The sequence below is a fragment of the Echeneis naucrates genome, chromosome 22 (genome assembly GCF_900963305.1).
Source record: "Echeneis naucrates chromosome 22, fEcheNa1.1, whole genome shotgun sequence".
NCBI classification, from domain to species: domain Eukaryota; kingdom Metazoa; phylum Chordata; class Actinopteri; order Carangiformes; family Echeneidae; genus Echeneis; species Echeneis naucrates.
The window spans coordinates 8,715,004-8,736,701 of record NC_042532.1 but is presented as its reverse complement, the minus strand read 5'-3'; the positions used below and the strand labels follow the sequence as shown (position 1 = coordinate 8,736,701).

Sequence of the window (21,698 nt, the reverse complement as noted above, 5' to 3'; positions counted from 1 at the left end):
ATTCATAAAACACATTTCACGCTTACAGGGATACTAACTTTTGCGTGTATCATCTCCACTAACTACGCAGAGTGGCAAGCATCAGTGTGGACGGGGTGAAGTGGATTAGTGACAAATATATTTCCATCTTCCAGTTCTCCCACTGCAGCGCAACAGACAGCGTGAGGGATGAAATGTGTGTCAATGATTGTGACCATAGTAGGTGCTGTAGACGGGGCGGGGCTGCGCGCCTTCCCCCCGCCTGCCGTGCAAACGAAGGGGCTTACCCGGATCGACCGCTGCAGATATTTCCGAGGCTCCTCCCTGCACTTTTCGCCGCCTTATAACAGGATATCGCACTGGCGCGAAAAACGCACTGTGTGGCTTTCTGTTACACACCGTGGGGCGGAACTAGTGAACGAGCCCCGGCGATCATTACCCCCCACAACAAACTCAGTCCTTTGTTTTTTAAAGTCAACTAAAACAGGAGTATACACGGATCCTCTTCGCACCCAGAAGCGGACCGGACCAGCCTTTTTACATCCGCCTGCTCCACGTTTGCTCTTTGCCCGCTCACGGAGGAGGGGGGTGGCTTCCCTGCCCTCCATCTCACACTGGGATTTTTGCTGAGAAGCCGGTGAGTAGTTTCTTCTTCTTCTTTTTTTTTTTTTTTAAATCCCTCTGGTGTCTGCCCGTTAAAGTTTTCAGATGAGGAAATAAAGGGGTCTGTCTTTGAGGTCGGATCCACTCAGACTGTGGGAGTCCACCTTTTTAAGCCCCACTTCTCCGGGAACAAAGCGCTGCCTGCTCTACGGGAAATACAGCCTGCTGTGTTAGACACTCATAAAACTAAGTCTTCTCCATACAGAACTTGTGTAATTTATAGTTAACGCCCGTATATATAACTAGATCGTGTAATAACCTTTCACTTCACTGCGCTGAGTTTCCGCAAGATGCAATCAATAAATAATGTGGTCCCATTTAGAGAAAGTGGGCTGCTGGAGGGATGTGATCTTTATAGGCCTTGATGGGTACTTGTAATGGGATCTTTCATCTGGTGGGTGGTACTTTTAAAAGGATCGTTGCTTATCACTGTGAAATTCCCCCCCTCAGGTTGTACAGGACGTTCTTCAGAGGCCACTGGTGTCATTTGATCTTCCCTGGAAATAAACTTTAGAGGATTTTACTGTCTCGGAAACATGGAGTTCGACTGTTTCCAGAACTACTTTTTCCAAGATTTCGACACCGAGGAAGATTTTTACAAGTCGACCGCACCAAGCGAGGACATATGGAAAAAGTTCGAGCTGCTGCCCACCCCTCCCATGTCCCCCACCCGGACTCTGAGCGGGGCTGCCCCGCACCTCTCCCCGGAAGACAAACTCAGCTGGCTGTCCAAAGTGCTGGGTCAGGACGAGGAGTGCGAGGGTCAGTTCATCCCCGACACGGACGAGCTGTTCGGCAATGTGAGCTCCATCGTCATGCAGGACTGCATGTGGAGTAGTTTCTCCGCCAGCAAGCAGCTGGAGAAGGTCAACGGGAGAGCGGCAGCCGCGGCGCAGAGCAGAGCCCCTCCGCTGGCTCAGATCTCGGTCAGGCCGGGCAAGGCGCAGTGCGTCTCCCCCGCCGCGGCGACGGACTGCGTCGACCCCGCAGCTGTTCTCACCTTCCCGGCGAGCAGCTGCCGGAAGCCGGCGTCGTCTGGCTCTGAGTCTCGCTCCGATTCTTCCGGTAAGGAAGCAGTCATGCACTGAATTGCCCCACCCAGCCCCCGCCTCAGGATTCTATTGCCCTCTAACAATGCGTAATTTGGAAAGCTGGGCTGCTGTTGCATAACTGTGGTCTGCGGTGCAGCGGGGTTATCCTGCTGCTGCCACACAGGCCGACAGTGAAAGCTGCATTTCACTCCCTTTGACCGAGTGCCACATGCTCGCTTTGAATACACATGCGGTATTCAAAAACCGCGCCCTCCTTACTTTTTCTTGACTTCCAACATCTTCCGCTAGCTCTGCATTACAATCAGAGTGCGGTAGAGGGGCGGGTTGACCCAGTCCCGATGATTTATTGCCACCACACACACACAGTAACTCTTTCACAGTTCCCAAATTAGGGAAGGCCTCCCTGCCTGTAGATCTCCTCTTCTTAATTGATGATGGACGTTCAATGACAAAAGCTTGAATTCTTGCATGCATCACCAGGAGGGCCGCTGCTGTTCAAGCCACAGCTCTGGCTCTCCTTGCTGCTTGGTTAAAGAATGCGCTTTCTTATAGTTTAGTTAAAGTTTGATTGTGGCAGTACTGCTAATCATGTTAAAGATTTTGTCATTTTACTTCCATCTTACTTCCAAACTGTCTGCGCCTTGCTGAATGTTTTATTTTTTTATTTGATGACAGATGACGATGATGATGAAGAGGAGATTGATGTGGTCACTGTGGAGAGCAAACAAAACCGGATGCGGCTGGTGAATGTCAGAAAACCAGTTACCATCACAGTCCGGGCAGACCCCTGCCCCAAACGCTTCCACATGTCTGTTCACCGGCAGCAGCACAACTATGCAGCCCGATCCCCAGACAGCGAGCCAGAACCTGAGGATGATGAGGAAGATGAAGGGGGGGAATACGGGGAAGAGCCTCAAAGCAAGCGTGTCTGCATGGCACCCAGTCAGCATTCAGGCTCCTCGGCTCGTGCCTCCCAGCCCACTTCCCCCTCAGAGACCCCCCAAAACTCAGACACAGAGGACACTGACCGCAGGCGGAACCACAACTTTTTAGAGAGAAAGAGAAGGAACGACCTCCGATCTCGTTTCCTCGCCTTACGTGATCAGATCCCCGGCCTGGAGTCGGCCAAAACCCCAAAAGTGGCCATCCTGACCCAGGCAACAGAGTACCTCATGGAGCTGCACACCAGGGAGAGACGGCAGCTCCAAGAGAAGAAGCGTCTCAAATCTAGACAGCAGCAGCTCCTCCGTAGATTATCTGAACTAAAGCGCCCTTGAGAGTCAGAACCTGTGTGCTTTTGAAACAAACTGCCTCATTCACAGTCAAGAACTTTCATAAAAAGTTACCTGTCACATTTTAAAGCTATAATTTTTATAACGACATGCCTCATGTAAATAGCTATAGAAGAAGTTCTGTCTGGACATTCATAAATCTGAGGACTTAAGATGAATTGACTGTGCTGGCCAGTGAACCTGTTGAGGGGGGAGGAGCAGCTAGTTCCCAGTGCTCTGTGTTTTATTTTAATTTTTTCCCCTTTGCACAGTGTTCTATCTTTCAACACAGTGGGTAAATGAATTGACCTTTTTATAGCTATGACCAAGATGTTTTCTGGTATGCTGTGATGAGAATTGAGACGATGTTTGTTAATAGTTTGAGTGTGATAGTGAATCGATGTCACCTTCAGGACGTGTGTGTGTGTGTGAAAGTTGGCAGAGAGGTCATTATTGCACACTTAGAATGGAGTGAAATGTGAATGCCTTTTTGTGTACATAAGAGTGCATAGGTTTGTATGACTGATTGTTTGATGTACAAATTGTTCTGTAAATAATAGCTTATTACTCCTGGTGGAGGAGACAAAATCAAGAGCTGTCACTGGGTATTACTCTGTATGAAATGCCACCAGGCACAGAGGAGCCTCTATTTTGTTAAGAAAATGGGAAAACGGACAAAAAAATAAGTAGCACTGCTGTACTTTATATTCACACGTCACTTTGTGATTTCAGTGCTTCTCTTGATCTTGTTTTTTTTTTTTTTTTTTAAAGCATGCTAACATCAAAAGCAACATAAAATTTTTATACCATTGTTGCTTACAAACCTGAAGTCTTTGTGTTTTATTGAAACATTACACAATGCTACACACTCCTGAGAAAGGTTACTTTATTCAAAGAAAAACAGCTTGACCTTACCATGAAACTGAATTTGTGCTCATATCAAAATTATCCCGCAACTCGGTTTAGTTTCTATAGCAACCCAAAGAAAACCTGCACGAAAGCGAAACCTTGATTTTGAATGCTAAAGAAATAGGAACTTGCAGATCATCATGTCTCACAATGGAGGTGAGGGTAAGGGTGCAGTACATACTACTCTGGTAGTACTTCTCCACAAACACAAGCTCCTATCATCCACAAATCAGCTCTAAATGAGAGGCTGTCATCACCAAAAAAAGCTTGCGGTGTTAGTTTATCCTGCACGTTAAATAAACGGGCACGTCTTGTGCACCAGCTGCTGGTCTGCAGAAGGTTAGACTGCGCTTGTCCTTGAGACTTGCCCTTGAGAAGAGTATGTGTGATACTGTCGTGGATCCTCCCCTCTGCAGTGGCTGCTGCATGCTGGGCACCTGATGTGCTCTGAAGTAGGTTACACTCACATATGCACACACATACTATTGGTATCTTTAGAACAGTCCCCTGGGATTGGAGACAGGGGTTGTGCGAACTGCTGCATGGATTCAGTGCGGCTATTAACACAGGTATGCAGTCACAGAGCAGCAATGCGTCACCCGAGTGGCTATATAATTATATTTGAGAAATGGGGAATATCGTGTTCAAGACTACCATCTCATGTTCTTGCCCATTCTTGAGTCCAATTTTTTAGGTGGACAGCAGAGGAAAGTCCTTGCATACATGTGTGCTGCTCTTGTTCTATCTACGTCCTCATCAACGAGTTTCTGCAAGTCTGGATAAGTCAGATTTGTGCTCCAGTCATTTGCTCAATCAACTCAAAACAAGTATTAGGTTGAAGTACGGCCTGGCAGAAGAGCCAGGCACACCCTGGACTCCAACTGTCTCACACCTCGCTAGGCCTTTGTTGTGGCTGGGTCTGGTGTGTGTTTCACTGGCCAGTTAACTGTCTAGGCCCTATTTTCAGCCCTGGGAGCACTGCTATCTGGTACAGTTGAATATTTCCCCTTCTAAACTCAACACATGATGGGAAAGTTTCACAACACTTTTAAAAGGGAAACCATCAACTCTTCTATCTGTTTTTCTGTGGTATTGCATAATTTTTAGTCATATCTATTATATGTAATTAAGAACCAAATAGTCATTGTGTATTAAGTAATCCAAACCTGTGTGAACTGTGTGGTGAAATCTGGTAAAGAACAACGTCTGCTTTGATCAACATTAGCTCCAGATGTGGTGTTGCTTGTACTTTAGGAAATGAAAGCAAAAATCAGATATCAGGTCTTGGATCAGATAGGTACAACCTGTCTGACACTTTTCCTGTTCAAACACAAAACTCATATGCAGTACAAGAGAAGGAAACTAATCATTGAATAAATAATATAGAACAGGTTAAAGACTAAAACAATGGCAGCATGTAAATTGTAGAGCTCCAGTCTGTTTCTGGGGATGAAAATTTGTTTGAAAATTGTTGGTCTTTGGGTACAATTGAATTTCATTGCTGCTTCTTTTTGAGGATCTATAGTAAGACTTGCTCTCTATCGTCTATTGTGGTAGAATTTCCTCAACAGACACATATTAATTGAATGATTGCAATTAAAGAGACAACTCCAAAAAACAAAAGACACCAAATCCAGAGTGAGACTGAGTATTTAAGATGTTTCTACAGCTCCTATGTATAAAAAAGTTTTTTTTGTTTTGTGTTTTTCCTAAAGGAAACAGTTTGAGGATCTCTTTGCCCTGTGGGATGCTGACGGTTAACTTGCCAGACCAGATTTTCTGTTGTGAGGTTCGTACAACACCCACACAGGACATATTCTGAAGCGAACGTGCGAGCACCTTCACGCATATGCTCATACTCTGTCCACCTCCTTTTAGAGCTTATATGTTTTATTCTATCACATCTGCAGCCGCCAATTTTCTTTTGCAGGAAAGTAAGATCTCTCCTAGACAGCTGTAACCTGGTGTGCATGAGAGGAGCTCAGTGCCTGGCTGCGTCATAGAAGTCTACATATTCCTGAGATATAGGACAGCGGATGAACACTCTATTGCGTTCAGGCTGAAGTGTGCGATTTGTGTGACCAGGGTGGGACTGTGGAGAATTGATTGATTTGGTTGGATGGAGAGTAGTGTTCATACATTCTCAGTCTTCACACACACTTGTCTGTGACAAAGAACAATCTCATCAATCTTTCCTTTTCTCTTTGATCACTTTGCACTTCTTCTCTGTGACACTAAGAGATATGCAATGACATATCTTTAGCGTCGACTTCAGTGTGCATTTCTGCATAGGAAATGGCTTGATTGAATAGTATGATTAATAGAATAATTGGCTTACCAATTGACTCATTTTGTGTAACAGCTGTATAACTGACTGAACAAACAGAGGAAAGTTTCCTGGAAACTAAAAACTACACTGACACCTGCAGAAATCACAAACTGATACTTGATTCACATATCTTACAGAGCTAACTGATGAACAACAGATTGTATCCCACAGAGTGAATGTAATCAGTGAGTTTGTGCATTATAACCTTTGTGCTGAATCACCCCAAAACAAAGGCTCAGTAAACATTTGCAGAGAAACACAAAAGAGGATGTGTATGTCTTATCTTTAGCAGGTTGCGCTGACAAGAAATATAACCAGTCACACACGCTATGCAGGAATTTCTTGTTGATTAGCCACCATTGAGACTAAACTTATGCTGATCAACAATTTAAAAAGTCAGTGTCAGTGAGAAGTGCAGCATACCTTTGAAGGCTTTTGATTGGCCAATTCCTAATGTGAATCTGTGTTCCTGGTGACTGGGAGGATACACTTTCGCAACAGCTAACATCCCCTAGCTGACACTGTGCTGAACCTCTTACCTAAAAAAAAAACAACAAAAAAACATAGACACAGAGCCACATTGAGCAATGTTTCTACTATGTTAAAACTGACTGGCTTGACTTGTATGGTGTGTGTATTTTGGATGTTTACACAGAGAGGAAGCAGACCATAAATGCGCCGCGCTGGTTTGTCATTCTAAGAGCATGGTTGAACTGGCTGTTTATCCCTGACCTAAATGTGGGAGAATATAGGGCATATAATACAGGCGGAAGAGAAACAGGCTTATCTTAGGATAACCTTATGATCTCCCGTGAGAGAATGAGCTGTAGTGGAATTGAATTATCTCCCATTAGGAGGCTCGGTGCAGGTTTGTGCAGAGTAGTTTCATGTGGCTATATGCACTGAGGGAATGGAAGTCATCTGGAGAGAGCAGAAGTGGACTTCCTGTCATCCCTCTCTTTCTCAACGCTCAACACACACCCTTCCCCTTATTCTATTTTTCAGGAGGATGACGGTCAAGGAAGATGAGGAGAACAAGAGCGGGAACTGACGCAGACACCCGCATTTTAAGCTACAGTGGGCAGAAAGACACACACACACACATGCACAAAGAGAGCGAAATGTTTGCAGAAACTCTTCCTGGTCACAGTCCTGCATCTCTCTGCCTACTGACCCACATTCCAGCCTGGTTGTGTCACTGCAGCTCAGCCGGGCCTGTGGTGACCACTGTCCATCTGATCCTAATGAGGCTGCGGGCGCACCACAGACAAACCACATGAATATGATGGCATGCAAGCAATAATTTCCTTTATTCCGTGTTTCTCTGTTTTCCTGCTGCCTTCCCCAGTTTCCTCTTCTTCTCCTATCTGTTTGTCTATCTCCCCTCTTCTCCTTCTGTCCCCCCTCAGAATCAGTCTGCTGGCTCCTGCCCTCCCCTCAGGTGCTTATCTCCAGCATTCACTGATGTAGGTCAGTATTCTGAGATCAGTTTCTCTTCCTCTCTGTGTTGCTCGCCCTCCCCATCCTCAGGCCAGTGTTACATAACAGTGATGATTCAATTGGAACAGGCTGTATATGTTCCTCTCTCCCTGGATACATCTGGCCCCAGCTGACCGGTGTCTACCCAGTGGTTTACTTTAAACCTCAGCCAGTCCGACTAACTGCTTTGCCTTAAAACCAAATAAACATACTAGGTGTCTTTTGGTCCCGTAGGGCTGCTGTTGTCCAGCCCAAAATAGGGTGTTGTGCTGTTAGTGCTGTTTTTGTTGCTGTTGCAAATTGCTTTGCCTTTACTTTATGTCTTTACTTCCCTTGGCTAAAGGTGATCTGGTCTGCAGTGGGTTAGTAGTATCTGGGATAAATTTGGAAGGGTTAGCATAGGGGCCAGGCAACTGTGTCGTGTCAACAGAGCCGGCCTTTCAATTTGCTTGTCTAATCTGGAGCTAATCCTAATCCCATTAGTGTAAACACCGCTGTCATCTGGGCCCAGACACACCACAGCTCTGATTATAATGAACCCATCAAAAGGTCTTCAAACCATCACACTGCATGAGCTGTCAGTGGCTCACGCTCAACTCTCTGACCTCACCTTATGACACAATCACGCAGAAGACGAAGAGTCCGGCAGCTGGTGGGTAAACAACCAGATACATAGACAGCACTGTAGATGAGACGATGCTGGATCACTGGAAGCAGTCTGTATGGGAGGCTATAAAAAAAGATTATTTATTATTTTTTATCGAGATAAACATGGGTAATCTTTTTCTTTAGGATGTGGGCCACTGGAGACTTGAGAGGGAGCATTAGCTGTCGCTGATGTAACCATGGTGCTGGTTAATAGATAAACCGGTGGGGTGGGGCTCAACTGCTGTGCCCTCACCCTGGCAACTCGCACCCCCCCCCCCAAACAAACACACAATGAGTAGGTGAGGTGTCATTACAGCTGGCTATATGATATTTAGATGCAATGTTTTTGTCTACGCTGTTTCTTTATCACACTGAGAAAAATGTGTGTGACACCTGATTATTGCTATGCGAGTATAAATAAATCACTATCAAATTATCTGACGATCCAGGCATTGTTGGTCTTGCTTGAGTCCCAGACAGATCATGCTTTGGTCTCTGGCAGCATGGACTTTTTGAATTTGTTTTCTCTGCTCAGACAGGCAGAGTCATCATGTTAACAATTTTGGAAGATGAGAGCAACAAGTAATAGAATTTATGCTTGAAGTTGCTCCAAACCATATTTTTGTATGGACAAATAACTATGTTAAATATGAAGAGAGTTTTAGCAATGAACCCACAAAAGGAATAAACAGGATAAACAACAAATCCCTCTGTCTGGCACTTTGGTTTTCCAACTTTCATATCTACTCTACAAAAGCCCTAGCTGCTCTTGCCCGACGGACACACACATACAGTAACACATGAATAAAAGCAACATTTTACATAAACATTTACATCGGCCCAAACTGTTTTCAGATTGAATCAATTTCTGGCATTTTGAATGATATTCAAAACTGTTTTTATGATTTGAAATAAAGGGTGTCATTTAAAGTGAACTCATCCCAATAATCTCAGATATAAATGAGGACTTGTTGCTACTGTTGGGGGGTTTTGTCTACAGACCCAGCAGTCTAAACCAGAGCTGCTGGTGTTCTCACAATGAACTGCCAGCTTTGTCAGCCAGCAGATGTTCCATTGTTTGGCTCCATGGTGTAAGGTTGCTTCAGTTGAAGTTGGGACACTTGCTGCATCTTTTGAATTTAGCCCAATTGAGTGCCGTCACCACCAACCCCCACCCCCTTATTCCCCCCAAAGCTACTCAGAGAGGGGCTTTACCCCTCCCCCCTCACCCTTAACCCCCTGCAGACCTCAGAGTTGTTGCCCCACCACCACCATGACTATAACCCCCCTACTCTTTGTCTCTCTCAGTCAAAGCTTTGCTAATCAGGACCCCCACTCAACACACACACATCAAAAGCCAATCTAGTTGACCAATTACTGCTGTGTGGGAGATTATATGGAGCGTGCATTTGCATCAATATACATTCAAATGCTAAAATGCAGATAGACACACACACACACACACATGCACACGCACACGCACACACACACACACACACACACATAGTGTGTGTTATCAGGCCGTCTGTTATCAGATGGAGGATGTATAGTGTATAGATGCCTCTGTTTATCCAGCATGGTTACAATTACTTCTTTTCAGCCTTGCGTCTGAATGTGACTGCTGTTGTTGTCAAGGCCTGAGTGACCACCACTGTGGAGCTTATGTAATAATCAGTGCCCTGCTTCCCTCTTCCCTACTATAGGGCTTAGTGTGTGAATCAGAGGGTGAGAGAAAGGCTGTTCTAAGGCCTATGAAACACACAGGCAGTACACACTTCCTGTTTTGTGTTAAACCCACTGCAGGCAGGAAGTGAGAGGAACTGCTGTTCTGTTGTTTTTGCTGTCTGTTGGGTGATGGGTGGGTTTGCCTGACGAAAATATGCTAGTGCTCAGTCAGCTGCTATCCCCTTACACTACAGATTTAGGCAGTGGTTTAGGGTGACTACACTGATGGTTCCCAGAAAGCAAAATAACAACATATGTCGCATTGTGCAATGTGGATGCCAAGAATGGTTTGTGATGTGACTCCAGCAGATGACCTTCGTATGTGTCCTTTACCTTCAGGGTGATCGATTCATAGCCCTTATCTCAGCAAGAAAAGCAAGAAAGGGTTCTATTTGTGTGTGTGATAACAAGACATTAGTGAGAGTGCCTGTGAGTTTTATGCTCGGAAAAAGGGGAAGGGTTTAAGTAAAACCCAAGCTGAACCCTACTAAAAACAAAGAATCTGGTAGCGGCAAACATGCCTGAGTGGTTGCTTTGAAGGACTGATTAAGGTTATAATAGTCATCTGCCTTGCCTCCAGCCTTCTGGCAGTGTGTTTGGGGGTGGGGCCTGATAAGGGATAGAGGGGTAGTCCAGGCTGTTACCCTCTTTGTTCTGGCCTGCTCCACTCATGCCTGCTTTTGTCTCCACCCACAGACTACCACTGAGAGAGCATTATCTCTCTATCCGTCTCGCGCCAAAACAGGGAGGGGGTGTGTTGCTTTTTCTTCCTGCTTTATTTCTTTCTGTCCCCTTTCCAAGGTACATTTTGTATCAGACATGTTTCCAGGGCAACTGCAGGTACAGAGTAGGTGTACAAAAGCTCCTCGAGTCCAGCCAATGCCATCCCTCGCTCGCTCTTTCACTCTATTTCTGTGTCTCTTTCTTTCTAACATTTCCCGCCACTCCAGGGTGCAAAGAGAGGGGAGGGGAGTGGTGTCACAGCCGGTATGAAGAAAGGCTGGCTCCTCTGAGCCTCGCGCCAAATGCCGGCGTTATTCAAATCAGCTCACTCAGTGGGTGCGGCCCAACTGTCTCTATGTCCTGTTAACCCCCTCAGAGCTGTAGACTAGAACACAAAGGCGGACACAAGAGCAGGCTCACAGCTTTGCCACATAAATAGTAAATGTAGAAGTATCACTGCCATTCCACAGACAAAGCACAATTAAGTCTTTACTTCATGTTCAGATCCAGGAAGCATCATAACCATATTAACCACAGAGAGTTTGTACTATTTTTCTCCATTCTGCAGGAAATTTTGTATCAAATGCTTATGAGATAGGATATTTGTCACTCTCTCATAAACTTTGAGAATATAGGGTTTAATCTACTGTAATCACAGGGTTTGGGTCATAATAACACACATCGGTTGCCACAGACACAGAAAATTTCTCTAGACAGGACAGCTGTGTTTTAGGCATTTAAGGTTCCAAGATATTCAGGTTTTCAGATCAACTTCCTCTCTCAGAGTTTCTTTCTCACATCCTCTTTGTCTGCATTGCCTCAAGGAATGAATGAGACAGTAAAGACACCAAAGGCACACTGATCAGCTCTGAGGAAGGGTTATCCTTTACTACGCTCTAGTGGCTGTGAGCATGAAATGCAAGAAATGAATGGTACAGTTTTTAAAGCAGCACACAACTGTGAGGTTAGACTGGAAAGTGTGTGTCAGAATGAAATTGTTGATATTTTTAATGGTTTGATTGTTGGGAATCACTATGGAGTTTGAAAGTTTACATTTGAATGATGTCTATTACGTCTAAACACAAGAGGAGAAGGAGAAAAAGCTGATTTTTTTTTTAAGCTGGTAGTCATCCGACTATAAATGACAGAGCCCTCAGGAAATCAGTAGAAGCTCTTCACGTCTGTTCTCTTGAGAATTTTAAGACCACATTCAGTATTTTATATATATTTATACCATGTGTTTATAGATAATAATATATGCTATGCATATTTTAGATCCTCTATTTTTTTTTTTTTTTGCCTTTGCACAGTCAGGTCTGTCACAATTCATTTCACTACCAGTGTACTTGTGCAGTTGCAAGTGACAAATAAATATTATTAAATCTTGAATCTCACACATTTTTATTATTTATTAACTAAATAGATTGGGGCAATCAGAGTTGGTACTTTATATCACTGGTTTATGTGTGCTGCCTCTAGTAGTGTTTAATAAATAGGTTTAATTCACCTCTGCTCTTTGTTTGGCCTCATCGGGTAGCATTAGTTCCTTGTTATGCTGACAAATAAACAAAGATGATGGCTGCAATGGGTGAATCCCGTTTCCCGTCAAGCTATGTATCCATCATGTGTTTGAGAGTCCCTGCAAGGATGTCTGCTCAGCCCTGTTTTCCCAGGCGCCCTCTGTAGCTGCTTAATTGCCTGTTTGTTGCAATAAAGACATAGCTAATATTATTAATGATGCATTTATGCTGTTCAAAGCAAAACATGAGCTTTCATCTTTGTTCCCTGCATCACCTGTCTGGTTGTCTGATTGATGCCATATTTGGAAGGCTGTGCAGTTGGGTGTCCCCACAGCCAATCAGATGCTAGACATGGGAGTCGCAGCCAGTCTGAGTCTCTGGCTGTTGCCTGGCAACTGGGACTGCAGCTTCATATATCCTGCAGGGGTTTAAATGAGGAAGAGACAAGAAGAAATCATTACATGCTCAGGGGGAAGCCAATGACCCAGGATGGATTTCATTTCCCACACTGCTGAATGGGAATGTGAAATTTACTGTTGACAACACATGGGTTAAAATCCTGCTTTTCAAGTGAAAACATCTAAAACTAAAATCAAGATTACCTCATCGTTTTAAATGATTTACCACTGCACTGTATGATAATATTTTCTATATGTTCAGATATACAGAGCTCCACTTCTCTACTGGGAGAACTGAAGCATAAATACATTTCAAGTACTGTGACGCAGCAGTGCTCTAATTTAATAATCTGCTGCTGCCCTGGGAAACAAGACACTGAAAGGGTTAAGAAGGGGGAGGATGCAAAATGGCTTTAAGTCAGTAGTGTGGATGAGGGAGAGAACACGGAGAAAAGAAAGCACAGAGGAGCTGACCAAGAAGTCTAAATCAACTGATGCCAGAGAAAAGAGAAACAGCAAGAATGAAGCATTTTTCCTGAATCTCACCTTCACTCTGCAACATCATGCTCCTACTCTGTCTTTTTCATTCGGAGGACTGGCTCCATGGCTGCACTCAAGTAGAGCTCGTCTCCTGAGTGCAGCAGCACTGAATTCAAATTGTGAATGCGCAAGAGTGAATAAGGACTTTGCTGGGTGCTCCTGCCAAAAAGACAGAGAAAGTGACGGGAAAAGAGAACCACCGGGGACGCACTGTGCTTCAGTGTGGCCCTGAGTGGGAGGTGAGCTCACAATGAGTCTAAATAATGGTCAAACGCTGACCATCAATGGACAGGACTTGACCAGATATGACAGCTGCAGCAGTAGTCGAGCCCCCTGGGAAGATGCCAGGGTGGTTCTGAAGCCCTCCACCCCCACCAGGAAGCCCAAACCAGTGAGTATCTCTACAGCCTTCTCCATATGTTGCTCATACTTGCTTGTTAAAGCCTGCCAAGACACTTATCTGCACCACTTGAGGCTGCCTCTTCCCCAGTTGTCAGCTCTGGTGTCACTTGACGAATGACAGATGAAACATGACAGGCACACTGACCTTCATCAGAGTCTAGCCCTGGCAAATACGGCTACAAGGGTCATTTCCATGTCCGTTAGTGGGAGCTGCATCACCTAAAATCTCTGGATAACTGAAAGGGCAACTGAAGACAGAGATGTAGTTGGATGTTAGGGGACATAGGGGCTGGAAACTGAACAATAGACAGAGCAGTCTTATTTGCCATAGATCAGGTGGATAGTTCTCAGTGTGCTTGTTTTGGTTTCTTACCAGGAGAGAATGGCTCAAATTTCAATTTTGGATACAGCTGCTTCAGCTTCATCTTGTATATGGAAGATGCAGAGAAATGATTCAGTTGTAAGTTACAGTTACTCTTTATGTCCACAAGTTTTAACCCTGTTCACTGAGTCTCACTGAGTCTCAGGTGGAACTCATCTTATAATTACTTTGAGAACCTTGCTGTATTTAAATCTACAATAACTGTATATTTCAAAGCAAAAATTAAGTTTGTTCATTTGTAACAAAATAATCACATAATATAAGAAACTGTACTACTATTCTGTCTATTCTCCCAGCCACCAAAGGGTTAACAGCTATCACCCAGGCTCTGTACAGTTAGAGTCTTTCATATCACTCATTTACTCACTGTTGTTAGCATGTCAGGCATTGGCAATAAAGACTTTCAACATTCTTATGCTACTTCTCATAATCTGATCAGTGCTCTGTGTCCCTTCATCAGCTCCTCATTCAAATAGGATAATGTTCTGTGTATGTTAACGTTTTTAAACCTCTCATTCTCCAGCCCAAGCCACAGAATGCCATCACCATTGCTGTGTCCTCCCGAGTTCTTTTCAACATGGAGAAGGAGCAGCAGATCTACGAACAGCAAGGCATGGAGGATTACATCAAGTATCAGGTGGCTCATGAGACGGAGCCTTTCAGCCCTGGACCGGCCTTCTCCTTCGTCAAGGTGAGAGACTATGAAGGAAGTGAGGTTAAGAACACACACACCAGCATTAAACCCCAACCCACTCAAATGCTCCCACGCACACGCTTTCATCCCCACTGCAGTGATGGTGTTTTATTTTTGTACACTTATGATTGATTTCCCTCTGGATATGTTCCCAGGCTTTGGAGGCTGTCAACACTCAACTGAGGGAGCTTTACCCGGAGAGCGAGGAGCTGTTTGATGTTGTGCTCATGACCAACAATCATGCATATGTGGGCCTAAGACTCATCAATACCATCAATCATCACCGTGAGTTACCAATAAATGTGAATGATATAAACTCTCTTTCAAGGGATATTCATAAAGGAGAAAGTCTCTATAAAATGTGCATCGGGAGAGGTTGTAGTTGTCGTGTGAGTCACACACAACTACAGCCTGAGGATGGGCTGGGCCTGAGGGCTGTACCATTACTCTGCACATTCTCTAGCTGCTTTCCACAGATGGTCTCTTTCATTTTAACAATGTCAGTGAATCTATGACCCAGTGCCCCTCCCGAGACCAAACAGAAATTTAAGATTGCTCATGGAGTCTACTCAAAGCATCACTGAGAAAAAAGCAAAAAAGAGAGTAGGTGGCTGCATCTTTGAATCCTTTGTCCCAACTTTATCTGCTTTGTCCTTCCACCAAAGATAAAGTGGTTATCTCCTCAGTGAAACCCAGTGTGTTGAGAATTGCTCTCGGTTTGAGGGATCACAATCATCCTGTGGACGAGCAAGGACTACCATTGGATCTTTCTCGTGGTCCATGCATCACACCATGCTCTCCAGGGATAAGTGGTGGGAGGTGGGGATCTGCAGCCCCGGCGCCTTGGAGGGTTTTGGTCGTCCCTCACTCTGCTTTCACTGTTATACTCGAGCTAAGTAGGAAAATCTACAACTGAACAACAGCTTGATGATAAGATACCAGACTCTATCCTTTCATTTGCTCATCCTTCTCCCTGCTCTGCAAGAAAAAAAATGGTTCTAATCAGCAAACTCATTCATATTAGTTAACATATAAATAATAGACTACAATGTACTATTATATACTGTAATGAATATCCAAGGAAATGTGTTCTCAGTCATTCAGGTCATCTTAGTCTTGGATTTAGTGGGAAGCAACTGGACTTCTTATCTAGTTTGAAGACATTTCGCCTCTCATGCAAAAGGCTTCCTCAGTTCTCAGGGTCAGTGCAGGAAACCCAGGAATTTAACCCAGAGTGGGTGGGGTATGATGTGACACCCAGGGGCCACATGAAACCAGATGTGTATGAGGGTTAACCCCCCTGGGGAGGGTTCCCAAGACAGGATTGTAAGTTGCAGACAAAGTGTCTAAGTCCACCACCTCTGTTTAGAGAAGGTTTCTTTAAATGGACATAGAAGGCCTCTTTCACTCCTCTTTCAAACCATCTGTCTTCTCTGTCCAGAACGTGGACATTTTCCAAATCCAAGGACATGTTCAGGAGAAGTTGGTAACATTTTTATGTGATCAGCAGCTGCATTTATTCAGCTTTACGGTCACTAACTGTTGACTGGTCATGTGATTGCTTCTCTCTGCAGAGCTGTTTATTGAGCGCTTCTGTATGACTGGGGGAAACAGTCCCATAGGTTACTTGAAGGCCTACCACACTAACCTTTACCTGTCCGCTGACCCACTCAAGGTTCGAGAAGCTTTAGAAGAAGGTCAGTACAATGAGAGAGAAGCTGCATGTTACTGAGAGTCTGTGATACAAGAATGCTAAAGCTAGTCATTGCCTCTGCTATATGATGTGTTCATGTGCAGTTAGAATAACTTCAATATATATGTTTAATACGTTTAAGCCCAAGACTTACTGTGTCTGACGCAGGGATAGCAGCAGCCACCATGTTCACACCAGAGAAGATGAAAGAAGTGTCGGAAACTCAGCTACGCGTTGCCTTCGACGGTGATGCTGTCCTCTTCTCTGATGAGTCTGAGCGGATTTACAAAGCCCATGGTCTGGACAAGTTCTTTGAGCACGAAAAGGCCCACGAGAACAAGCCTTTGGACCATGTACAGTATACACATAGTGACAATTATCAGGATTGCATTGTATTCATATAACATTCACTACATCATACTACTGTACATGTGGCATATCTATATTTTTTCAAATAATGTGTAATCCCCAAGACAGCTATGTGCACACGCAGCCATATTATGTCCTGTAGGTATACGTTTACAGGAGAAGTTGGTCTGTAAGTCGTAAAGCTTCCTTAGTTTTCACTTCAATATTGATTTTGGATTCGTTTTCAGATTTTAAGAGTGAACATTTAAGTGTGTGGGAAGTTTTAAAACCCAGTTAGTGAAGCCGTGACAGAGTGACAGATTGGGTACTTTGACATTAGGTCTAGGTTATGGAGTTTAATGTGTAAAAAACTGCATATGCATATAGAAGATACCAATGCGAGGCTGTCAGGTTACTGTTACTGTATGTTTCCATCTCTCTGCAGGGACCATTGAAGGGCTTCCTGGAAGCTTTAGGAAAACTGCAGAAGAAGTTTTATGGCAAAGGCCAGCGCATGGACTGCCCCATTCGGACCTATCTGGTGACAGCTCGCAGTGCAGCCAGCTCTGGGACAAGAGCCCTGAAGACTTTGCGCTCATGGGGTCTGGAGATTGACGAGGCTCTCTTTCTAGCAGGGGCACCCAAGGGGCCCATGCTGGAAAAGATAAGGCCACACATTTTCTTTGATGACCAGATGTTTCATGTGGAGGGGGCAGCAGAAATGGGGACAGTGGCGTGCCACGTGCCCTACGGGGTAGCTCAAAGAGTTACAGAGAAAGAATAAAGCGATTTCTTCAGCAGCCAAGTAGCCTGGGCGTCACAGTGCAGAACGACAAGACTAAATGGACTCCTATTTTCGTCTCTTATTTTGCGCTGATAAATGTACTGTTGAAAACTATCTAAAGTATTTAATTTTCAAATCCTGAAAATGGGTTGAAATTTTTTTAAACCCGTGGATACAATGTGTTACGTAATCCTTTCATTTAATTACATTAACTAAACAATTTCTTTAAAGGTTTATGACATTTCAAACCCTTTAAATGTAGATTTTATCTATTGATTATTACAATCATTCTTCAAATGAAGAACCTAAATTATTGTAATTAATAACTTCATCACCTGTGTCAGTTTCTGTTTGCTTTATCAGTGGATGGTAAAAAACTGCAAATTGGCAAAGAGAAAGGATAACTAGCCATAGTTAGGACTTATATTTACTATATGAAGATCAGCTTATGAAAAAGTGAAATGCTGTGCTGCTTGTGTTCAAATTGTCATTTCCAGTTGGAAATTTACTCAGTTCAGTTTATTGAACAGAAACTTGTATTATTTTCTGCACTGCTGTATTTTAACCCAGCTCTAAATTGAATCCCTAATAAGATAAAAGCTCATGATGCATTTTTCAGTATAACTGCAATCTAGCCTAATCAGAAAATTCTACAAATTCTAAAATATGTATATTTATATGTCAGTTTGTGGAGGAAGACGTGATTAACTGAGTTAATACAATATTCTTGATACAGAGGGCATCTGACGCAGCCTGGATATGTCTCAGATCTACAGTAAAGACTTTTGAAGCACCTCTCTACTTGGGTGTATCACCTCCTGCGTGTGTTTTTAAAACTGGTGCCTTTTTCTCCCTATCAGTTTATATATTTTCTTTCTTCTTTTTGTCGGTCTTGCATGTTGTTGGTCCATATATGTTGTACATGTGTCTGTTCAATCAATGTACATGAATGTATTTTAAGAATCGAATCAGTAATACTGGTAAAAATTGAATTGAATTATTTAATATGTAATTTTGTTCATGACAATAAAGATAATGTTTCACATATTTAGCACTCATTCATTGTATGTAAATTTCTTTTCCCAGCCCCTGGTGCCCATAGTTCAGTGTCTGTTACCTCCCTGTCTGTCTTTTTTTTGTGAGGCAAGCTGAAAGAGGCCAAACGTATGACAACTGTGGACTCTTATGATGCTGACTTTTTAAGTTTCAAGGCTGTTTCCTGTCTTTTGCCTCATAAAAAGACAGTACGTATTATTTACCAGGTTGCAAAAATTAGGTTTTAGGGGTTAAAAATGAAAAGAGATTCAACAACAGCAACAAAATGGGATACAAAAAGTCGGGCTTTACCCCACAAAGACAGCAGAAATAAAGGATGGGTATCGGTGGGGGCCAAAATTGTTCCACTTCTTTACATCGGGGGGCGACACCAGACCAACATACATTCTAGGCAGTGCTTTAAAACAGCTGAATTAAATGTCTTGAATAGTACAGATAGAGCAAGGAATTGTTTACAGCGACTGTAAATAAGTCAGGGGTAGATAAAGATAACCTAGCTATTTCCGGTCACTGGTGGTTGTGCTCGGTGTCACCTTGTGTGTTGTCTCTGCTATTCTTTCCTATTCACCTGATTAATCTGACGGCAAATTGTTGCCACACTAACAATAAATATACAAGTATAGAACTCAATATCTCTCCCATTTCCTAAGTTTATAGCCGATACTGTTGTTCCGCTAATCAAACTACATCATTAGCCATTAGCCACCATTAGCTACCATGGCCGGGAGCGCCCTCTCTCTCCTGTCCTGTCCTGTCTGCCTCATGTCTAACTATTCTTCTGCCGCCTTTTACGATAGCACTTCTTGTCATAGATGCAGGAAGATGGTAGAAATGGAAGCGAAAATTAGCGAGTTAAGAGTCGCGGCTCTGCACCTTAGCTAGCCCAGCCTATGCTAGTGTAGCTAGCTGCCCCCCCCGTAGCTGGTGCGGACCGACCTTGACGAGCTCCTACGGCAGCCGAGAGAGTTTCCTGGGTGACTGTCCGACACAAGAGGCATAGTCGTAGGCAGCAGCCCCCGGTTCACCACCGACCAGTTCACGTTTCCAACAGGTTCTCCCAGGTGACTCTGTTCTGAGGAACGTGAAGTTAGCGACACCGGCGGCCATAGTGAAGTGTATCCCGGGGGCCAGAGCAGGCGACATCCAGTCTTATCTGAAACTGCTGGCTAAGGGTAAACGGAAACATGCTAATATTGTTATTCACCTTGGCAGTAACGACATGTACAGCCGCATGTCGTCATTTAACCGCTGGCTGTCGAGGTGGTGTCCAGAAAACAGCGTGGGCTACATAGATAACTGGAAGTCTTTCTGGGGGAGACCTGGTCTAATTAGGAAAGATGGTGTCCATCCCACCGTGGACGGGGCCGCTCTCATTTCTAGAAATATGGCCGATTTTATTAGAAATCCAAAACCCTGACAATCCCGATTAGAGACCAGGAGGCAGAGCCGCAGTTTAATCAGACCGGTTGAACATTCGATCATTATCATCAAAATCTCTACTAGTTAACGATCTCATAGCTGATAATCGTATTGATTTATCTTGTATTACTGAAACGTGGCTGCAGCAGGATGAGTATGTTAGCATTAATGAAGCTACACCCCCAACTCATGTTAACTTTCTTATCCCACAGGTCGAGGAGGTGGGATGGCTGCAATATTTCAGTCAAGCCTATTAATCAACCCAAGACCAAAATCTGTGTGCAGGTATTTTGAAAGTCTTTCCCACTCAGACTGGAAAGGTGAAAAACCAGTTCTGTTAGTTACAGTATACCGTCCACCTGGTCTGTACTCAGAATTCCTATCAGAGTTTTCTGAGTTTACATCAGAGTTAGTACTCAGTACAGATAAAATCATTATACTGGGAGATTTCAATATACATGTAGATGAAGAAAGCGACAGCCTCAGTTCTGGGTTTCTTTCCCTGCTAGACAATTCACTTTTCCTCGTTCTAACACATGGCATTGAAACTGATAAGTTAACAATTTTTCCTCAAAACTCTCTTTGACTGATCATTACCTCATTACATTAATTGGCTGCACAGCATCGAGGAATAAATTCAGCTCTAGGAGACGTTTATCTGAAGATGCTGTGGCTAAATTTAAAGAGAACATTTGGTCATCATTCCCAACAATGCCATATCTAAATACAAATGAGGATTTCTCCCATACACAGGTTGATGATCTTGCGATTAGCACTATGGCCACACTGTGTTCAACTCTTAATGATACCACCCCTTTCAAAAAGAAAGTGATAAAACAGAGGAGGCGGGCTCCCTGGTATAATTCCCAAATTTGTGCCTTAAAGCAGACGCCAAGGAAATTAGAAAGATGCTGGCGTTCCAGTAACTCGGAAGAGTCTCACCGAGCCTGGAGAGATAGCTTAAAAACATATAAAAAATCTCTCTGAAGTGCTAGAAGTTCATATTACTCAGCACGAATCAAAGAAAACAAGAACAACCCCAGATTTCTCTTCAGCACTGTAGCCAGGCTGACAGAGAGCCATAGCTCAGTTGAACCAGTGATGCCTTTAGCTCTAAGCAGCGACAATTTTATGGACATTTTTACAGATAAAATTCTCACAATCAGAGAAAGAATTAATCAGCTCTTACCTACATGAGACAATAATCTTCTACTGAATACAGTAACTCCTGAATCAGCTGCGGCGCCTCTTTTACATCTGGAATCATTCTCACCTCTGAATCTCTCAGAGCTAGCTTCTATAGTTTCATCATCCAGATCACCAACCTGTCTATTAGATCCAGTACTAACTAGCCTCTTTAAAGAGATATTTACTTAATTTAGCTGTTCATTCTAGATCTGATTAATTAAACCTTATCTTTGGGTTATGTACCTCAGACTCTTAAGACGGCAGTCATCGAACCCCATCTTAAAGAGCCTAACCTTGATCCAGATGATTTGGTGAACTGTAGACCCATATCGCACCTTCCATTCATTTCTAAAATCATTGTGAAAGCAGTAGCAAACCAATTACACGAGCACCTGGATGGAAACTGTTTGTTTGAAGAGTTTCAGTCAGGATTTAGAGCTCATTGTAGCACAGAAACTGCGCTGGTTAAAGTCTCCAATGATATTCTAATGGCTTC

The 21,698-nt window shown here is 43.7% G+C and overlaps 2 protein-coding genes across 2 annotated transcripts; both read left to right on the top strand.

The window, feature by feature from the left end:
• The first annotated feature begins 325 nt into the window (after positions 1-325).
• LOC115036125 (protein L-Myc-1b-like) lies at positions 326-3,762 on the top strand. Its single transcript, XM_029494264.1, has 3 exons — positions 326-616; positions 1,093-1,707; positions 2,370-3,762. The coding sequence occupies exons 2-3, from the start codon at positions 1,179-1,181 to the stop codon at positions 2,969-2,971; spliced, it is 1,131 nt and encodes a 376-aa protein (XP_029350124.1). The 5' UTR covers positions 326-616; positions 1,093-1,178; the 3' UTR covers positions 2,972-3,762.
• Positions 3,763-13,486: 9,724 nt separating this feature from the next.
• On the top strand, positions 13,487-17,539 carry LOC115036127 (cytosolic 5'-nucleotidase 1A). The gene is made up of 6 exons (XM_029494267.1): positions 13,487-13,627; positions 14,544-14,711; positions 14,870-14,999; positions 16,289-16,411; positions 16,576-16,760; positions 17,201-17,539. Exons 1-6 carry the CDS (start codon positions 13,487-13,489, stop codon positions 17,537-17,539), a joined length of 1,086 nt encoding a protein of 361 aa, XP_029350127.1.
• The last annotated feature ends 4,159 nt before the right edge of the window (positions 17,540-21,698 follow it).